Source organism: Halichoerus grypus, chromosome X (assembly GCF_964656455.1).
Source record: "Halichoerus grypus chromosome X, mHalGry1.hap1.1, whole genome shotgun sequence".
NCBI lineage: Eukaryota > Metazoa > Chordata > Mammalia > Carnivora > Phocidae > Halichoerus > Halichoerus grypus.
In genome coordinates, this window is record NC_135727.1 from 3,892,424 (window position 1) to 3,911,068 (window position 18,645).

The 18,645-nt window shown below is 50.5% G+C and overlaps 1 protein-coding gene across 1 annotated transcript; it reads right to left on the reverse strand.

Moving 5' to 3' along the window:
• Positions 1-1,468: 1,468 nt before the first annotated feature.
• On the reverse strand, positions 1,469-7,578 carry CNGA2 (cyclic nucleotide gated channel subunit alpha 2). The gene is made up of 6 exons (XM_036086724.2): positions 7,469-7,578; positions 7,157-7,249; positions 6,363-6,533; positions 5,158-5,265; positions 3,255-3,361; positions 1,469-2,907 (listed from the first exon to the last, which is right to left on the reverse strand). Exons 1-6 carry the CDS (start codon positions 7,576-7,578, stop codon positions 1,502-1,504), a joined length of 1,995 nt encoding a protein of 664 aa, XP_035942617.1. The 3' UTR covers positions 1,469-1,501.
• Positions 7,579-18,645: the final 11,067 nt, after the last annotated feature.

Below are 18,645 nucleotides of genomic sequence, written 5' to 3' on the forward strand. Positions count from 1 at the left end.
AAGAGATGATAAATAGGCAGGTAGGTAGGTAGGTAGATAGAGGTAAGTGGTATGCATAAAAGCATCTGAGTCTGTACCTAGAGCTTCTTGCCCACTAATTAACACTTGTCCTTTGGGTTCCTAATCATCTGGTGGTACCCACTCAAGTATCTGCTCCTCCAGAAGATCCTCTGCAAATCCCCAGATGTAGCCAGTGTTTCTGTCAAGACCCTGCTACTGGCAAATGGAAACATAGGAGTTTGGTGTGTTCGCTCATTGCCCCAGTGAATCAGTATTTTCTGAAAGCCTCCTCTGGGCCAAGCATGTCCCCGAGGCTGCAGACAAAGCAGTGAGGGAGAGATTGTCCTGGGCCTGCCCTCAAAGAGCCCACAGTCTGGAGGGGAAACCAGTTCTGTCAAAACCAAACACACAGCATGATAAGAGCCAGAATATAGACTCGCAAGTGCTGTGGGAGTCTAGAGAGGGGGTGATTGACTGCCTAACTGGGAGCCTTCTCCAAGAAGGTGGTGCCTGAGCTGAGTCCTAAAGGACTCAGTGGGGCTTAGGCAGGCAGCAGAAGACAGCAGAGAGTGTTCCAGGCAGAGTGAGTCCTGGATAAGAGGAAAAAAGAGGGGAAAAAGGGAAAGAATGTGAATAGCAGAGCTGAGCAATAACCACAACTAGTTCAGATGAATTTATTGACTTGTAGGTGCCTCTACTGAAGATGTGAACTTGAAGAGTCTCCCACCCACTGCCAGCCTCAGGGCTTCTTCAGTAATGCTCTGTATAGAGGGGTGATGGCCAGAGCTCCCACCCACCTCCTTCTCCAGGTGGCATTTCCTTGCTCCCCACTCCCTGCCCTGGAATGGACCAGGAACCAAGAGAATAATGATCTCTCTGGTCAAGAGAAGACTACAGAGACCTCACTCCTGGCTGGCAACATTCAGATGGATGAACAGAGCAGGACTTGGAGTGCCTGATGGAGAGGCAGCCCTGAGTGAGCACACTCCTACCTGCCACCTTCCTTTCCCTGCCTTGAGAGATAGACACAGTACCTATGGTAACTGTCTGCAGTCATTTCTTGAACTACATACATGTGCAGGGAAATGGAGATATTCAGAACACATATTAGAAAAGCAAGGGTCAGAACCAAGTGGGAAGCAGCTATGTGCAAAAGAGCCTGTAGAGAGGGCAGATCTGCAGTAGGGTGCACAGTATCCTGCAGATGGGCTTCTTCAGAGCAGATCATTGCCCAGGCTTCCAGGCCCAAGAGAGACCCCTTGAAGATAGTTCAGCTGCTCCTCTCTTCTTTCCTCAGACTTGGACAAGCTAAAGCTCCTGGAAGCTGAGCCAACATGGTCTGCACTGTGCATAAGCTTGGCTATTAGCCGGACTTGGAGGAGGGCTCCTAGAGGCTTCAAGGAGAATTCAAGAGGGTAATGCATACAATATGGACACCTGCATGGCTCTTCTAGTTCCTGGGGTCAAGGCCAAGGCTGGGAAGGCAGTTGAGCCCAAGCCCTTATGGCTCATCAGCAGCAGCTGGCTCGGGGCTATTCATCCCATCTGACAGGTAATCATCCATATTGTTCTGCTTCATCTTGGTTTCCAGAACTGTAATGCGCTGCTTGAGTTTCTGCTGGGCTCCTGTGTACTCAGCCAGCAGGCGGCCAAAGCGAGTGTACAAGGTCTCCATGTTGGTCTCCAGCTGCTCTAGCTTCTCCTGTACATCTACTTCCATGCTGGCAGCCACCTCATTCTCATCCAGCAGCCCCTCCTTCATCAGGATCTCCCGGCCCCTCTCCTCCAAGACCTTCTTGGCATCAGGGTACTCAGTCACAGCTTCCATAAGATCATCCTTGGACAAGCAAAAGAGATCTGAGTAACCAAGGCTACGGATATTGGCTGTGCGTCGATTGCCCATTTTGCTGCCCTTAATGTTAAGGATACTGATCTCTCCAAAGCAACTCCCAGCCGAGAGAAGGGCATATTGAGTAACACCATCATCAGCCACTACTGCCAATTTGCCTTCCTTGATTATGTACATCTCCTTGCCAATATCCCCCTTGCGGCAAATGTAATCTCCAGGGCTGAAGACCTGAGGACGGAGCTTCAATACCAGCTCCACCAGCAGGCCAGCCTCACAATCCTGGAAGATGCGCACTTTTTTGAGGGTGGACAGATGGACATTGATGGCTATCTCAGCCCTCAGCTTGGCTGGCAAGTTCTTGAGAACTTCCCGCTCATCCACACTTTTCTTATTGGTCCACAGGTAGTCAAACCACTTAATGACCTTGGCTTCCATCTCCTTGCTGACCTTTCGGAACTGCATGTAATGTTTGACAGCATCAATCTTGGCCTGGAATTCAGCCCGGGTGGCATTCATGTTGGAGATCATGGAGCCCACGTTTCCCACAATGGTGGCAAAGATGAGGACACCAATCAGGAAGTCAAAGATGACAAATAAGTACTCCTCATCCTTTACAGGGGGTGGCGTCTCCCCAATGGTGGTAAGTGTCAGGGTAGACCAGTAAAGGCAGTAGATGTATTCCCTAGCCAGGTAGCCATACTCAGGGTCAGTGATGTTGGGATAAACCCAGGTGTCAACCCCAAAGCCAATGGACTTGGAGATGGCATAGTAAATGCAGGCATTCCAGTGGATGATGACCAAGATATAGAGGACCAGGTTGCTGATTCGGAAGATGTTGGGGTAGCTGGTGCGTGTCTCAGTGCGGTCAAAGAATTCAAACATGCGGGCAAAGTGTAGCAAGCGGTTAAAGCGCAGCTCAGGGCTGTGGATGCCCACAGCAAAATAGATCAGGTCCGTGGGAATGATAGAAGCCACATCCAGCTTGAACTGCAGGGTGTGGATATAGTTGTCCCGCAACTTCTTAGGATCTTTGACCAGCAGCCCTTGCTCCAGAAAACCTAGTAGAGATGCAAACCAGTATATCAGCTCTGCCCTCAGGCCTGTCCCTCCCAATAGGCTAATGCTCAGCAAGGGACAAACTGCACATTCATCCCTCCTTCCCAAGGAGAAGCATAGGAAACTCACTAGCAGAGCTGGCCTGAAGGACCCTAAAAGATGACCACCAGGTCTGAACCTCAGTAAGCACATGGGGACTGTGAGGTTCAAAGAGGAGCAGACACCAACTCAAGTCCCAGCTAGGCAGTTGAGTCTAACACAGTGTCAAGAGGGCTTCATAAAAATGTGGACTCAGGACTTTGGACCTACGGGTGATGCTCCTGCATATGCATCCCAGTTGCTCACCTACCTGTGCGCAATCGGATGAAGAGGTCCGTGATATACACTACATCTGAGAAGTAGTCCAGCACCAGCCACACTAGGTAGTAGCCTTTCTGTAGGTCACTGAAACAGGCTCTGCAGGAAGACAGGACTGGACTTCACCCTCAAAGTCAGCCAAAGCCCTCTGGAGGCCTCAAACTGAGTGCCCACTGAGCACAGGGCTTGGGATGGCTACCAGGGACACTGATCAATCACAGTCAGTCTAAGGTCATGAAGAAACTTACTGACAAGCAACTTCTACTCCAATCCTTATTATTACATAGACATCCTTAAATAGACATCCACACTGACCATTACTTGTCTTTCATCCACTGGACTATGAGTACCAAGAAGGCAGAGACCACCTCTTAGTCATTACTCCATACCCTATGCCCTAGTCCAGAGCACCAGGATTTGACAGGTGTGAGTTGAATGAAAAATGAGTCATTGGAAGTATGAATTATAATACACAGCTGAAAGGCCTCCATACCCATCTCTGCAACATACACCTATTGAGAACCCAACACAGACCACTGGCCAATCCAGGTGAGAGAGGAGAGAGTAGCTGGGCTTAACCTAGAGGCAGTGGGAATGAAGAGAGGTTGGAGGCTGCAGGAGTTTTAGGAGGAATTGACAAGACTTGGTGACTGAATGGGTAGGAACCTAAAGAGGGAGCCGAATAAGAGAACCCAGGATGATGACTCAGTGAGTGTACTAGTCAAAGGGAAGAGCAGTTAATTCTGACTACTTGGTCACATTTCAAATAAAACCCCAGCCCCCTCCACTGGTGCACAAAGCCTAGAGAACAGTCCTGTGCCTGCCTGATGTTCACTTGAAGTCCTCCAGCCACACTAGGCCATCCTGAGATGGGGTCTTAGCATTTGTTCCTCCTTCTCAGAATGTTCCTTTCACCAGCCTCAGGCACCTAAATAACTGATTCCCTCTCACCATTCAGGTCTCAGCTAAGGTGTCACCTCCTCAGAGAGGTCTACACTGACTGCCCTTTCTCTAGTAGCTTCCTGCCTCAAGTCCCTTAGGCATTTGTTTTGTTCATGTGTACTGCCAGTGTCTCCCACTAGCCTGAGAGCTCCAAGAGAGCAGAGACCATGTGTGTCTTGTTCACCACATTATCCCCGGCACTTAGCACAGAGCCTGGCATCCAATGGGTGCTCAGTCAAACCCTTGCTGAATGAATAACTGAAGTGGGGGATGGGATGGGGTGGGAAATGATGTCAAGGAAAGCTACCTGTAGAGAGTAGCTTTGGATCTGAAACTGTAAGAAGAATCTCCATAGGCTAAAAATGGGGAAAGGGAATTTTCTCTTGAGGAAACAGCATATTATGACCCAAGAGTAGTGAGTACTGGGGCTGGGGTATGTCCAGAAGGTGGAACTAGAGAGAAGGCCAGGTCCAGAGGGCCGTAAAGGACACTCTGAGGGCTTCAATTTCATCCGGTGAGCAATGGGGGGCCATTGAAGGGTTTGTGAGGAGGAACTGACATAATCAAATATCAGTTTCTAGCAACCACACTAGTTGCAAGTGTGAAGGATGCATTGGAGGGGGCAAGAGTGCCTACAAGAAATGGGTGCAAGGCTATTGTAGTTATCCCAGGGAGAGAGGAGGGTGGCCAGGACAGTATTGGTGTAGATGGAGAAGTAAGAACAGATACCAGGAAAGGATAAACATGAAGCTTTGGTAGCATATTAAGTTGGGAAGTAGGGGGCATTGGGGGTTAATAAGGCAGAGGGAGGTGCCATTGGCAATCAGGGAATCCAGAAAGAAGGCTGGGTTGCGTGAGCTCTGTATACACAGCTGGGACTGGTGTACTCTCAACCCCAAGGCCTGTGCACTGGGATGCTTTGGCCACCCCCTCCCAGATCCCTCCCTGCTCACCTGGCCACCAGCAGGCACCAGTTGTAGAGGACAAGCATAGCAATGACAAATAGCCAGCGGTAGTACCAGTCCCCAGCTGGATCCAAGACAAATAGTTCAAATTTCTTCCTGAGGAGACAGACAGAAGCCAGGCTTGGGGACTAGGTCCTCAGCATGGCAGCACCCCCAGTTCCCAGAGGCCAGGGGTCCTTTAAAAAGTAATTCTTAAGAGGATGTGCAGGGTAAAGACTGGGTTGGCTCAGGGCCCCATTTTCAGGGAGCCACAACTTGGTACTGGGCATCTGAGTAGAGCTCAGATGGGCAAGGGTCACCCTTCTTCTTATTTTAACCCCACACAAACCCATTGGTTCTCATGCCTTCTGGAGGTCACTTGCCCAGAGGGCAGGGCATGGCCAGGGGCAGTCTTTTCATTGGGGTGGGTCTCGGGGCCTGGGGAAGGACTTCCGCAGGAAGGTAATAAGGGCTCAGGGCCTGTTCCCACATCTCTCCTGGGAAGAGAGAGGCACTCCAAGAAAGTGAGTGCCACGTGCTTCCTGCCCACCCCACCCTCCCTGTTTGGTCCCTGGTCTCCAGCTCCCAAATCGCTTTCCCAGATGCTACATCCTATCTTGGCAAAAACTCTTTTCCTCCACTGGCCAGAAGTGGGGAATGTCGGCTTGGCCAGACATCCCCAGTCGCCAGCTCATTCCTCAAAGAACAGACCCTCCAGCTCCACCTTCTCCGCCCTCCCCACTCCCTCCTGCTCAGTTGTTCCCAGGCCTTCCCCAGCCAGCCAGACCCCAGTATGGCCTCCTCAAAGGCCCACCTCTGTACCGACATTGGCACTGGTGTAGGCATACTCTCAGCAGCACTCCCTAACTGCACCCTTCTTTGCATTTACTGACTACTGGAACTGAGACTGGGGTTGGCACACATTCAGGTGCCCTTGCTTTTTGCTTCATGAGCAGCAAGAGGACATCTGGCAAGGGGCAGCTAGGGGAAGAAAAGCCACCAGGAGCTCCCATGTTAATTGGCCCCTGGATGTTGGAAAAGCTGTGAACTAGAGTTAAAACCATAGCAGGTCTCCCCTGCCAACCCTTTTGCCTGCCATGGTAGGGCTTGATATAGACCCCAGTCTTCCTCTGGCAGTGGCATAAGAAACCCCACCAAGCCCTACAATTGCATGCTTGAGAGCCCTTCTAGTCCTACAAGCTGGACAGCTATACTTGGTGCCCTTGCCCTCGCCGTCCTTGTCGCCTTTGCCATCCCCTTGCTGTGTCGTCACAGTCTGGAGCTCGGGCCCACGGAAACGCTCCAGGAATGAGTCAGGTCGCAGTTCCTCCTCACGAAAATTCTTGTTGGCCCACTCTCTAATGATCCCCACCAGGCGGACAATCCTAGAGATGAGAGGAAACATGAGCCAGAGAGGAGAATCATGCTGTTCAGAAAGGATGTAGGCCCAAGAGCTCACTATCTGGTGAGGGAGATGGAGAAGGGACCTTGGAAACAGGCCAGTCTATGATGTGTGCCATGTTAACAGTTGGGATGGGGGCCAGCACTGAGGGCAGGGGCTGGGGTTCAGGTATGACTCTGAATGCAGCCTGAGGGGCAAGGGGTTGCTCTGGGAAGACTTCCTGTCAGAGGTGCCATCTCAGTTGATTGTGGAGAATAAATAGTGGTTTCCAGGGCAAGATAAATGTTGTGCTAATGGAGGGCAGGCCAGGAGGAATATTGATCCAGGTTTCCTGAGACCTAGGCTGCAGATCTCAGGACCCTCTACATAGACCCCTTTGCTGGGAAAGATTCCTCCCCCTTTCCCAATGCTGAGACAGACAACTCTGAAGGCAATACCCCACTGACCACTCCCAGCTTGCTCACAGGAACCTCCTCAGGAGAAAAGTGCTTCCCAGGGGTCTTAGAAGAAAGGTTCAGTGGGACTGAGAGAAGGTGAGTTATGGTAGCCACTCTGACAGGCCTCATGGGCAGAAGCAGGTAGCAGGAGGGCAGTGGTGGAACCCACCTGCGGAAGCCACCCCTACCCTGCTGGGGGACATCCATCTCCGCCAGCCTCTGCAGTTCTGAGGAGGTGTCATCGTCAGCTGCAGACTGTGGCCTGTAGAGGAAGAAGCAGAGCTGACCAGGGTTTCTATGGGCATACCTTGTCTCCTATCAGCACTTTTCTGTCCCAGGAGGTGCCTAGAAATCCCATAGCCCCTTTTTAGAGGGTATCCTTAAGCCAAAAGATGGTTTGCTCTGTGATAATGAGGCAGAGCTGGGAGAAAGTAGAAGCCTCCAGGCCATCTCTGAAATGATCCAGCCTCAGTAGACTCACCTGCTGCTGGTCCTGTGGTCATCTTTGCCATTGGCCTTGATGACAGGAGGTGCATGGTGGTTGTGGTTATTGGCTGGGGAACTCTTCACACCATTGGATTTTTCTGTCATCCTCCATGTACAACGAGTATCCTCACCTGCCAGGGAGATGGCCAAGAGGAAGGTCACAAAGGATCTTGGATACCATATAAGGCAGAGGAGGTGCAAGTGAGCAGTGAGAACAGAACCAGGGCTCACCTGACAAACCCCAGCATTCTTAGGTACTGCTATGGCAATGCTGGACAGGGGGATTCAGCATTGCCTAAATACCAGGCTCTAAACACCAAGAAAATGAAGATGCTGTCTCCACTCTGCCAGGTAATTTAAAAGGCAAACAACACTAAATAATTTGCAAAATGTGCTTATTTTTCTTTCACCCCGGTGAATTTTTTGACATATGAACTATCAAAGCTAAAACAAAACAAAATGGATTAAAAAAAAAAGAAAAAAGATGGTATGCCTGGGCAGCACAGTCAGTTGAGCATCCAACTCTTAGTTTTGGCTCAGGTTGTGACCTTGGGGTCCTGAGACTGAGCCCCGAGTTGGGCTCCACACTCAGCATGGAGTCTACTTAAGATTCTCTCTCCCTCTCCCTGCCCCTCCCGCTTGTGTGATTTCTCTCTCTCTCTCAAATAAATTAATTAATTAATTAAAAAATACTGTCTAAGACATCTTCTGGTGCCCTGGCTTTCCAGATGTCTGGCACATGCTTAGGATGCTGAGCACCTCCAAACCGGCCACTGTCCCCAAACTCCTGCCCCATGGGAGGAAATGTATCTCCTTGGCCCAAAGCAGTTGCCTCTCCACCACTCCCCCCTGCTCTTTGGTTCTCCTGACCCGAGACCACCTCAGAGCTCATGCTCCTCAGGTGGGAGTTCATCTCTCATTGACTTCTTCAACCAGTGGTACTGTCTCTGGCGCTCCTTCCTCTCAGCTCTAGTCACATTCTCCCCAGTACCCTCCAAGTAATGTTGCATAAGCTGAGAAACAAAGAGGAGGCCAGGGTTGGGGCAGGGAGTGAGGAGGAGAGAAGGGAGAGCTCCCATGGGCTCCATAGGCAGTAGTACCAGTCATGAGTTTCTCCTTTGGGCTACAGGGAGCCTTGGAAGAGGTGAGCAGGACCATGGCTAGAACAGCATTATATTCTAGAAAGATCCTCTGGCTGCTATGTAGAGACTGGATTATATGGGGAGCAAGTTTGGAGGCAAGGTGGTAGGGAGAAGGCTGAAGAAGATGGTGCCAAAGGAGCCCAAGACAAGTGGGCAGTGTGGAGAACTATTCAGGAGGGAGAAAGGACAGGACTCGGAGATGGATGGGGTATGGGGAGCACTGGAGAGCAAGTGCGTGGGATTACACAGAAAGAAAATACAGACTGAGGGACCAGGTCAGAGCTCTGGAGAACCCCAAAGTTTAAGATATGAGTAGAGGAGGAGGTATTCACAAAATAGACTAAGAAGGAGCAACCTGAGAGGGAAAAGTCCTGAAGAGAGACAGGTGATTATATTCACTCTGCAACGTTTCTTGCCATGGGGTCAGGGAGGCTGGGGAAAGAGATTCAGAGCAGCTCTTCCCTGCTCAGGTTGGTCAGCATGTCCCACCAGATTTGATCAGAAATGGTCAGCACACACCCCCCCCCCGGGTTGCCTATGGCCCCTACTGCTGAAACCCTGCCACACTCCTCATCACCTCATCCCCCCCATCTACCCGTTCCAGCTTCCAAAGCTGTCACCATGGTGATGGCAGACACACCAAGCTCTATGGTGAGTGGTAATAACAAGCAGCCTCAGAGCTGCTCGCTTGGTGCTCTCTGTGGGACTACGGCACTGGGATGCTAATGAGGGCACCTGAGGAATAAGAACCAGCATCTCTGAGTCCCTGCTTAGACCCTAGAGGCAGCAGACCATGGAGACAGAAAGTTCCAGGCAATGCAAACAAAGGTGGTACCACTCACACTGATCAGAGTTGGCCTCAGTGAATGAATAGCAGGGGTACAGGTGGGGCAGTAAAGGGCAAGTCCTTTGCAGGGATGGAAGAGACACTGGTGTGAGGAGGCTGGACCCAGAGTGGAATGTGAGCAGAGGAGGCCAAGCCAACCCAGGGAGGCTGCAAATACCAGAAAGAGGACTTGAGACAGCATCTCACTGATAAAGATCCAGTGCAGGCCCTGCCGACCACCACTTGGACCTCTTCCTTACTAATCATCCCTAATAGCAGTGGCCCTCAGCCCACAATAGAAATAACTGTGGGGGCACATGGCAACATTTATAGCCTCTCTAAGGTTCTAGCACCAAGACAGATTCTTCTCCCATTATTCCTGCTCCTCTGCTACGAACAGTCCCTTCCTTCAGTCTGATTGTCCAGCAGCTGCCCTGCCACAACACATTCCTGTTCATCAGAACCACCCCCTCAGGCTGCTTGCCAGGGAACAAAGGCAGGCAGCTATCTCCTGGCACTGTAGGCAGCTAGGCCAGTGGTTCTCAGCTGCACACTCTCCAAGAAACTTCATCTAGTCCTAAGGCTTCCATTACCATCATGTCCCAAATTAAGGTCCCAATTCAGGCATCTCTCCCAAGCTGCCCACCCATATCTCCAGCTGCCTGGTAGACATCTCCTTTGAGGCACCTCAAATGCAACATAACTAAAACTAAACTTGATACTTTTACCTACAAATTGGCTTCTCCAAGTTACCCATCTCATAAAGGGGGGCTGCCCTCTACCCAGTCATCCAAACCAGAAACTTGGATGTCAACCATAATTCCTTATTTCCTTCAATCATCATACCCAGGTAGCCTCTGTCCTCAGTCAATTGTCCCCCAAAAGTGTCAAAGATCTGTCCATCTACTGCCCTCCATTCCCAAGGCCCTGGCCTGGTCTCGAGCCTTGACTGTTGCTCTGCAGACATGCTACAGCAGAGTCTGACTGCCTCAATCCTCACCAGGCTCTGGAATGGAGGGGAGACATGGACATCATCAGGGTTTGCTGGGAGTTAAAGCTCTCAGAGGGGATGAGAGCAGAGAAGGAGGCTGAGGATAACATTCTCAAGACCGGCAAAGGTGACATGTGGCCCAAGGAGCTGAAAGAGTGGGGGAAATTGGTGACCTTATCAAAAGCAGCCTCCCATCCTTCTCCCCTCTAGCAGCCATTAATTTGTTTTCTGTATTTACAGATTTGATTCTGCTGGTTGTTTGTTGGTAGGGAGATGGGCAAAATGGGTGAAAGGGGGTGGGAGATACAGGCTTTCACTTACATAAATAATAAGTAACAAGGATGAAAAAGGTACAATGTGGGGAATATAATCAATGGTATTGTAATGGTGTTGCATGGTGACAGATGGTAGTTACACTTGTGGTGAACACAGAATAACATAGAGAAGTTGGATCACTATGCTGTACACCTGAAACTAATGTAACATTGTGTGTCAACTATACTTCAATTTTCTATTTTAAAAAAAAGCAGCCTCAAGGAGTGGTGGTAAAAGACAACATGTTTTGCAGGGTTTCATAATGAGTAGTAGGTGAGGAAAAAAAGATATGAATATGTCTAACTCTTTCCAGAAGCTTGACTGAGAGAGAAAGGAGAGAGAGTAGAAACTCGAGAATGTGGGGTTGCAAGAGGTTCTCTGTGTTGCTCCTGTTATTCTTTTAGTGAGATAATAAAGCAGGTATAAAAGTTCTGAGGAGGGATTCAACAAATAATGACAGTATCTGTGCATTTGACCAACTCCAGGGGGAGCCTGATAGATTCCCTGGGTTGAGAAGACAGACAAGAGAATCCAAGGAGACCAAAGGCCGCTGGAGTTTGCAGAACAGAGCACTGGGGAAGAGAAAGTTGCACAGAGAGAGAATTCTGGAGATCTGCAGAGTCCCTTTCAAGTTTTCAGCTGAGCATTTATCAATACACACCTATGAGGAAGGAAGTTATCCATGGCTGGGGAAAGAACCATTCCAAAAAATTACAGGTTACAGTTCCCAACCCTAACACAGGGCTTGGAATAGTGTCTGATGCCACCAACTAGACTGGAAAACTTAATAATTCATGGGGTATCTGGTGGTGTATCCAGAAGGGTCCTGCTACTGTAGTGGGGAATAATTTGTTCCTAGACTGAACACTGTTCTGGTCCCACTGAAACAGTCTGAAAAGCAAGACTCAAAAGGATCAAACTTTCCAAATAAGTTAACTTCATCCCAGAGCAAGACTCAAAAATATCTTTTAAAATAATAAAAAAGTATCCAGCATCCAACAAGGTAAAATTCACAACGTGTGGCATCCACTCAAGAATTACCAAGCATATAAATAATGTCTCCATGATGAAGAGGAAATGATCTATTAATTAAAACACACCCAGAACTGATACAAATGTAGAATGTAACAACCAGACAAGGTTGTTAAAACAGTTAATATAACAAAGATAAAAGAGAATGATAAAAAGAAAAAGCAAAGCACCATTGAGCTGCGGGACAACTGCAAGTGGCTGCATATAGGTGTTGGTGAAGTTCCTAAAGGAGGGGGAGAGAGAAAAAAATATATGAAGACAAAATGGCCAAAAGTCTTCCAAGTTTGACAAAAACTATTAAGCCCACAGATACAAGAAGCTCAATGCTTCTTTCTAAGCATAAGAAACATGAAGAAAACTACACCAAGGCACATTATAATCAAATTCCCCAAATCCATTGATAATGGGAAAGCCTTAAAACTAGCCAGAGAAATAAGACATATTATGTACAGTCACAAAAGTAAGGATGAAATCAAATGTCCAATAATAAAGGTAAGGACCTGATGGTAATAAGGAAAATCCTTCTGCTGAGCTTCAGGGTTTCCTTCCAACTTCCAACTGGACATTACTCTCTGGCTACCCTTGGACAGGTGCGGTTCATCTTGTCCCAAACCACACTGAATTCACCACCTTCAGCCCTTAGACAGACGTTTGTGACTGACTGAGACTTCAGGCCTTCAGCTTCTGGCCTTCAGGGTGGCTTGGCACTCAAGCTTCTCCCTAAAGAGCATGTCCAGGCTCATTCTCCCTGTGCACAGCTTCCTGCCAAGTTCGCAAAGTCCTACAGTGAAGCCTGAGTCCAGACCATGCCACCTTTTTGCCAACACCCCCCTGCACTAGATTGTGCACTGCCTGAGGGCAGGCATCAGGATCTGCATTGTTATACAGTGCCTCCTCATACAGCACTGCAGCTGGTTCCTGGAAATTGCCCCACACATATTGATGGAATGAAGGAAGGGATGGAGGGAGGGGGGAGAACACATAAAGGTTAGACCTTAGTGCAGTTCTGAGGAATCTCAGAAGGCAGAGCTTAGAAGAGGGAACTGCTAGCAGGGAGACGCTCCAGTGAATCCTTCCAGGTGACTGGGTATCCCAACTTCTTTTATAGTCCAGGCCATTCTGGCCTCAGATTCAAGTTAATACCAGCCAGATTTTTTCTGATTGGGAAGGGAACTCTTCCATGACTGATAGCCTGGAGAGGCAGGCTCCGAGTCTCAGCCAGAAGCTAGTGCCCCAGATATGAAATTTCAGCCATTACAGCAGAGAAAGTCCTAGGCTGTAGGCAGAGAATGGTACCAAGGGGTGAATCATGCACATCATGGGTGGCAGGGCAGTAAGGACAAGCAAGCAGGAAAGCAGAGAGGTAGGCAGGCAAGCAGACAGTGACAAGGAGAGCCAAGAAGAAGCTAGAACCTGGGGATGCAGGGACAGTTTCTCATTCATTGAGCAACTACCGTGTGCTGAATACTTGACCTAAGTTAATTCATTTAATCCTCACAACAACCTGACAAGTTTGATGCTATTATTATCCCTACTGCACAGATTCACGCCTAAGCAATCTCACTCCAAAAGCACACTCAGCCACAGGGCCAGCCTGGAAGGTGAACAGAGCCAGGGACTTGGGTATGAGTACCAAGAGGAGAGTTAGGTCAGAACTGCACCAAGCACTGCAGACTCTTGTGAAGCTGAAGTTGCAGTGACCCTGCTAAGTCCCAGAACTAAGGACAGTGTCTGGCACTTCTTGAATGGATGAGGGAATCATCTACATGACAAATTCCAAACTCTGCATTTGGGCATTCAAATCCCTTCTGGATCTCACCAGGCCCACCTTTGCAGCCTCATCTCTTGTGGGGTCATCTCATGTTGGAACCTGGTGGGGTGTGGCTAGGTCTTGTCCTGGCAGTTCTGAGGCAGCCATGGCATCCAAAGGCCAACCAGGTATACACCTTGTCAGCCAGTTGGGGTTCAACTCAAAGCACATGTGCCCAGTCTAAGCACTCAGTGTCAACTTCCTCTAGGGAAGGCCGCCACCACCCAGGAGGTCTCGCCTAACAAGTAGTGCTAAGGACTCTGCTCATGCTCTGTCAACAGCAGGGCCAGGACAGTGGCAGGAAATCTAGAGACCAGGCCACCCCAACATTAGCTGTCTCTTATGGCCACAGGCCAACATGGTTGGAGCTGACACTTCCTGGATGGAGCTGACACTTCCTGGTCTGGGGTCAAGCTCAGCTGAAGGACCAAAATGGAGAGCCTGTCTCTGCCCCAGGCCTGGCTCTGGAATCTTCCCTCAGCTAGAAGCTCTAAAAACTTCATTGCAGATGCTTTTGCCCAAATGGCAGAGGGGCTGGCTCCCAAAGCCTGAGAGACCTGCAGTAGACACTCTCCCTCAAGGCTCTTCTGAAGAAGCCAGGGTGCATTTGAAGGACTGAAAGCAAAAACTGTAATCCAGTAGGGTTTCTGGGAGAAGCATTACATAACCCCTGCCCCTACCTCCATTACTTCTCATATGCAGAGAGCCATGGAGCTCCAGGTGGCATACCCCCCATACTTTGAAGCCGGGATGCCCAGAAATGCCCTGGGCCGGGCAAAGAGTGGAGTTAGGGGTGGGTGGTAAGGTCCATAGGCTTTTCCTTCTCTCTTACCAAAGCCTGCCTGGCCAAGCAGCCCCTCAGCCCCTCAGGCCCTGTACTCCAAGTCTTCTCCAGTCACTCTCCTAAAAGAGAACAAAGACTTAGCTGCCTTGGGCCAAGCCTAACATGGCACTCTGTGTCTTCATACTCCTAGAGCCCCCAGGATTTCATTCAGCTGCTTTGACAAGAGACAATGTTTCCCCACACAGCCACTTTCCTTCAGCTGGGAAAGACCAGTCATATGAAAGCCCATGTCAACACAGACTCTAAGACCTGCACACTTTCATGGGCTCCAGCTCCTACTCCATGGAGGCCATCAGCCCTGGCTACAAGAAGGTGCCAGCCCTTGATCAGTGGCTGCCTCAACCCAATGCCAGCCCCTTTCCTTACCAATCAGATGACTTCAGAGGCAGGGTGTCCCCTGACCACAGTCAGCATCCGTTGGCCCTTCTGTGAAGCCTCCAATCAGAGACAAGCCCTTGGGGGCTCATCAGCACCTGAAGCCAGCAGTGACCTCCTGGTGTTCCTGTTCCCAGGCCACTGGGGTCCCTGAACCCCCACACAGCTGGCAGCCTCTCAGAGAGCTGCCTCACCCTGCCTGACACCAGTAGGGGAGACTGACAGTGGCTCAGAGGAGCTCATGCCCATGGCTGCAGCAAGCTCAAGACCCTGGCCCAGGGTGGCACCCACCCACTGGAGAAGCTGTCGGGCCTGCTGGCTGGATGCGTGACCCTCTCACTATGGGCCCTGTACACCTCAGGCTGTAAGCAGGTGAGGGCTGGTTGCTGAGCTGCCTGACTGTGGAAGCTGCTTGTCTGCTCAGACCCAGGAGCCAGCCCCTCCCAAGCTCCCTGAGGAGCCCTCGCTTACATGGAGCATGCATCATTCAGGGCTTTGTGTCTGGGGACTCAAAGCTGCCAGCTCACTGCCCCCATGCACCTGCCTCCCACCTTGGTCACAGTCCTGGCCAGCCTACCTGCCAGATGACAAGCCAGGAAGAAACCTGGGAGAGAAAAGAGGTTCCTGGGGTGGAGCAAGGTTGGAAAGGAAGCCATTCCTTCTTCTCCAGGGCTCCCTGGACTTGGCCTCTAAGAGGGGCCATGGCTGGGGAAGTGAAAGAGGGCAAAAACCCTTGGGTGGCAAATCATTAGCTCCTTTTCAAGAGGCCAGGTACAACAAAGCCCCCTCTGTGCACCTCATATCTTTCCATATGCCCACTTTCTTCTGCCTGGTTTCCCCCAGCTGCTGGGAAGCCAACCTGAGACAGAAGAACCAGAATATTGAGTTTCAGCATCTGCATCTTCCAAGGCTGGCAGGAGTTTAAGGGCCAGCCCAGTGGAGCAGGCATGATCAGAGGTTTACTGCTTTCCCCACCTGCACACATATCTGGGGAACCGGCCCATCTCTCAGTGGGTTGTGTGGGGTGGCTTACGTGAGATCCCATGCACAAAGCCCAGGACACATACAGGTACACATATCTATGCAACACTAGGAGGTCACTGATGGCTGTGTCACATATGTGACAGTGAGAGTTTGCAAGGATGCACACCAAGCTGACCATGGGAGTTAGTTCTATAGCGGGGCTTAACACTGTGGGACAAGGGGCTTTTTTAGCTACACCTGTAATGTTTGCCTTTTTCAGGAGGATATCATCAAGCAGGACTCGTGTAATTATTTTTTACATGCAATGTGCTAGCTCATAGTAGGTGCACCAGAGAAAGTAGTGGTCAGAATTGACTTACTTTTATGCCAGAGGTTTTTCCACAGTGGGCATGCCCTAAAGACCAGGCTTGTAAGACCAAGGCAAGTCCAGCCCTCAATTCAGGAGGCCAGAATTGCTCTCCAGGGACTCTGGTCAAGATGCCATCCTACCAGCCCTTTATTTCTGCTAGATGCCAGAGATACAGAAGGCAATGGAAGTTAGTCCCTTCCCTTTAGCAGCTCCTGATCCAGTGCAGGAACCAACTACGTACCCCTCTAATGCCAAGCCTGGGCAGCCCATAGGAAGTTTCACAGAGGAATGATAAACAACACACTGCAGAAGAACCCCCTCCCCCACAGCCAAGTATGAATGAGTCCTTCCCCTCTCCCACCAGCCCATGGGGAAGTTCAAGGCTTCTTGGGAGATGGGTTGGGCTAAATAGCATCAAGGGGGTAGATGAACCCGACAGATTTTAGCCAGAAGGCTTGGTAGGAGGTGCAAGCCCCTACAATAGGGCCCCTCACAGAACTCTGCAGAGGAGCCCACTGCCTGTCTCCCAGGTCATCATGGAGGCCATCATGGGGCAGCTCTTGCCTCTGTAGATGGAGCAGGCAGGCAGGGCTAGCAACAGCCAAGCAGTCACACCACAAGGTAAGGTATGGAGGGTAACCAGGGTCTAGGCAAATGCTCCACCTTAGCTCACCTAGCCCAGGAGGCATTTCTCCAGGGGACTGCCACACTGTTTGTTTGCATCTCAGCTAAATTGCTCCCAAGGGTGAATCTTTGTTTTGCAACATATTTTCAGCCAGACTTCTTCTGAAAACATGTCCGTGTCTGCTCACACACACACATGCACACCCATGTCCCAAAGGGTAGGGCTTGCCCTGACCCGCAGCAGCCTTCTCTTCCTCTGAGCCTTCTGGCACAGCCAGCTGGAACAGAAGAAAGGGGCAACTTTCAGAGAGCCACTCAAGGGCAGGCCTTCTGGCATCCTTAAATCCAGGCCTCTCCACTCTGCTTGGCTGGCCTCCTTCCATGTCCTCAAAGGCAGTGGGGACTTTGGGCTTGTGGCTGTTGCCCTTAATAAGTCCCTGCACCTTTGGGCCCTGGTCTGCCCTGAGGCTATGGGGAGGGGAGGGGTGGCCTGCAAGGAGGTTCCCTAGCCTTCCTCTTAGTCCTCAGATGATTCCTGGGCACCAGGGCCCATTTGGAGGTGGCAGGGAGGCTCCAGGTTCTCCCCAGGCCTCTTGGCTTTCCCAACTAGAAACACTTGTGTCTGGATGCCACTCTCTCCCCATTCCACAGAGGGCTTTCCTCTGGCACTCCATTACCCTCTCTACTCTGGGACCAGAGAGGGAAGCTCCCAACTGTTTCTTCATTAAGTGTTCTTGTCTCCACTTTCGGCAGGGCCCAAGCCCCAATGGCCACATGCATGGTATCCCACAGGGCTGACAGGAGGCCCCTGAGAGTCAAGAGTAGAAGAACCCCCTCATTGTATGGGGGCCATTGATCACCAGAGAAGGGTGGGGCAGGGACAAAGCAGGCTGACAGCTCCAGTCTCTGTCTTTCCTTCCCTTCTTCCTTCCATCCCTGTCCCAGTCTCTCTCATCCTCCCTGTCCTCCCACTATCTCTATCTCTGTCTTTCTATCTCTGTCTCTTTGTCTCTTTCTCTTTCTCTCTCTCTCTCTCTCTCATACACGCATACAGACACAGACATACACACACATACAGTCATGTTTATTTTATATCTAATGACTAACATACTTTCCTACCTTTATAGATGGAGATGCCCTGACAGATTAGGAAGGTCCAGTTAGCCACTAAAGCCAATAAGAACTTTCTGGGTCCCTGCCCCCCAAGAGATGTGTATTTATCTCTTAGCCCCAGGGAAAGGGGCAACAGCTCTTCCCAAAGCCTCCTGCAGCCCAGCACATCTGCCCCATGGTCGGGCCCCAAGCAGCAATGCTCCCATTTGTTCAACCCAAGTCCCACTGTCCTACCAGCAATCTGCCCTGTGTGAGGTTAGCTTCATGGGGCTGTGGACATGGGGGAGAGGGGTTCAAAGCCCCTCCATGTGACCTCCCATCCAGCCTCCACAGCTGAGTAGGGGTCTTGCCCTCAGTCTATATGAGACAGGCAGAGCTCGAGGCTGGAACACAGGAAAACCCATTCTAGACCTGGATGACCCTGGACGATGTTCTCTCTCTCCAGGGCTCAATTTCCTCCTGGGCAAATGGAAAGGTTTCTGGTGCATTCCAGGTTTCCTCTGATTGAGTCCCTGCAATGCCTGGCCCAGACATGCTGTTGAAGAACAGCTTACCCACAAGCACTCACTGTCATGAGCCCAACAGGAAGGACTTTGCCAAGCCCTGCCCCTAAAAAGGCTCCCTGCCTGGGCGGGGGACTTTGAGGAGGAGGGAAGGACCCTTGGGTTGGGGCATCAGCCTGGTCCCTGCAACAGTGACTTTGTCCAGAGGGGCTGTCCCTACATGAATCCTGGATGTAAGAAGCTCAACCACCAGGGTTTGCTGCT

Bases quoted from the DNA above. Each gene is read 5' to 3' on its own strand.
- CNGA2 (XM_036086724.2), bottom strand. From the start codon at position 7,578: ATGACAGAAAAATCCAATGGTGTGAAGAGTTCCCCAGCCAATAACCAC. The intron at 5,266-6,362 runs GTATAGCTGTCC...CTGTCTCCTCAG, and splicing joins GGCGAGGGCAAGGGCACCAA to GAAGAAATTTGAACTATTTG. The intron at 3,362-5,157 runs GTGAGCAGGGAG...GTCTTCCTGCAG, and splicing joins TGGTGCCTGCTGGTGGCCAG to AGCCTGTTTCAGTGACCTAC.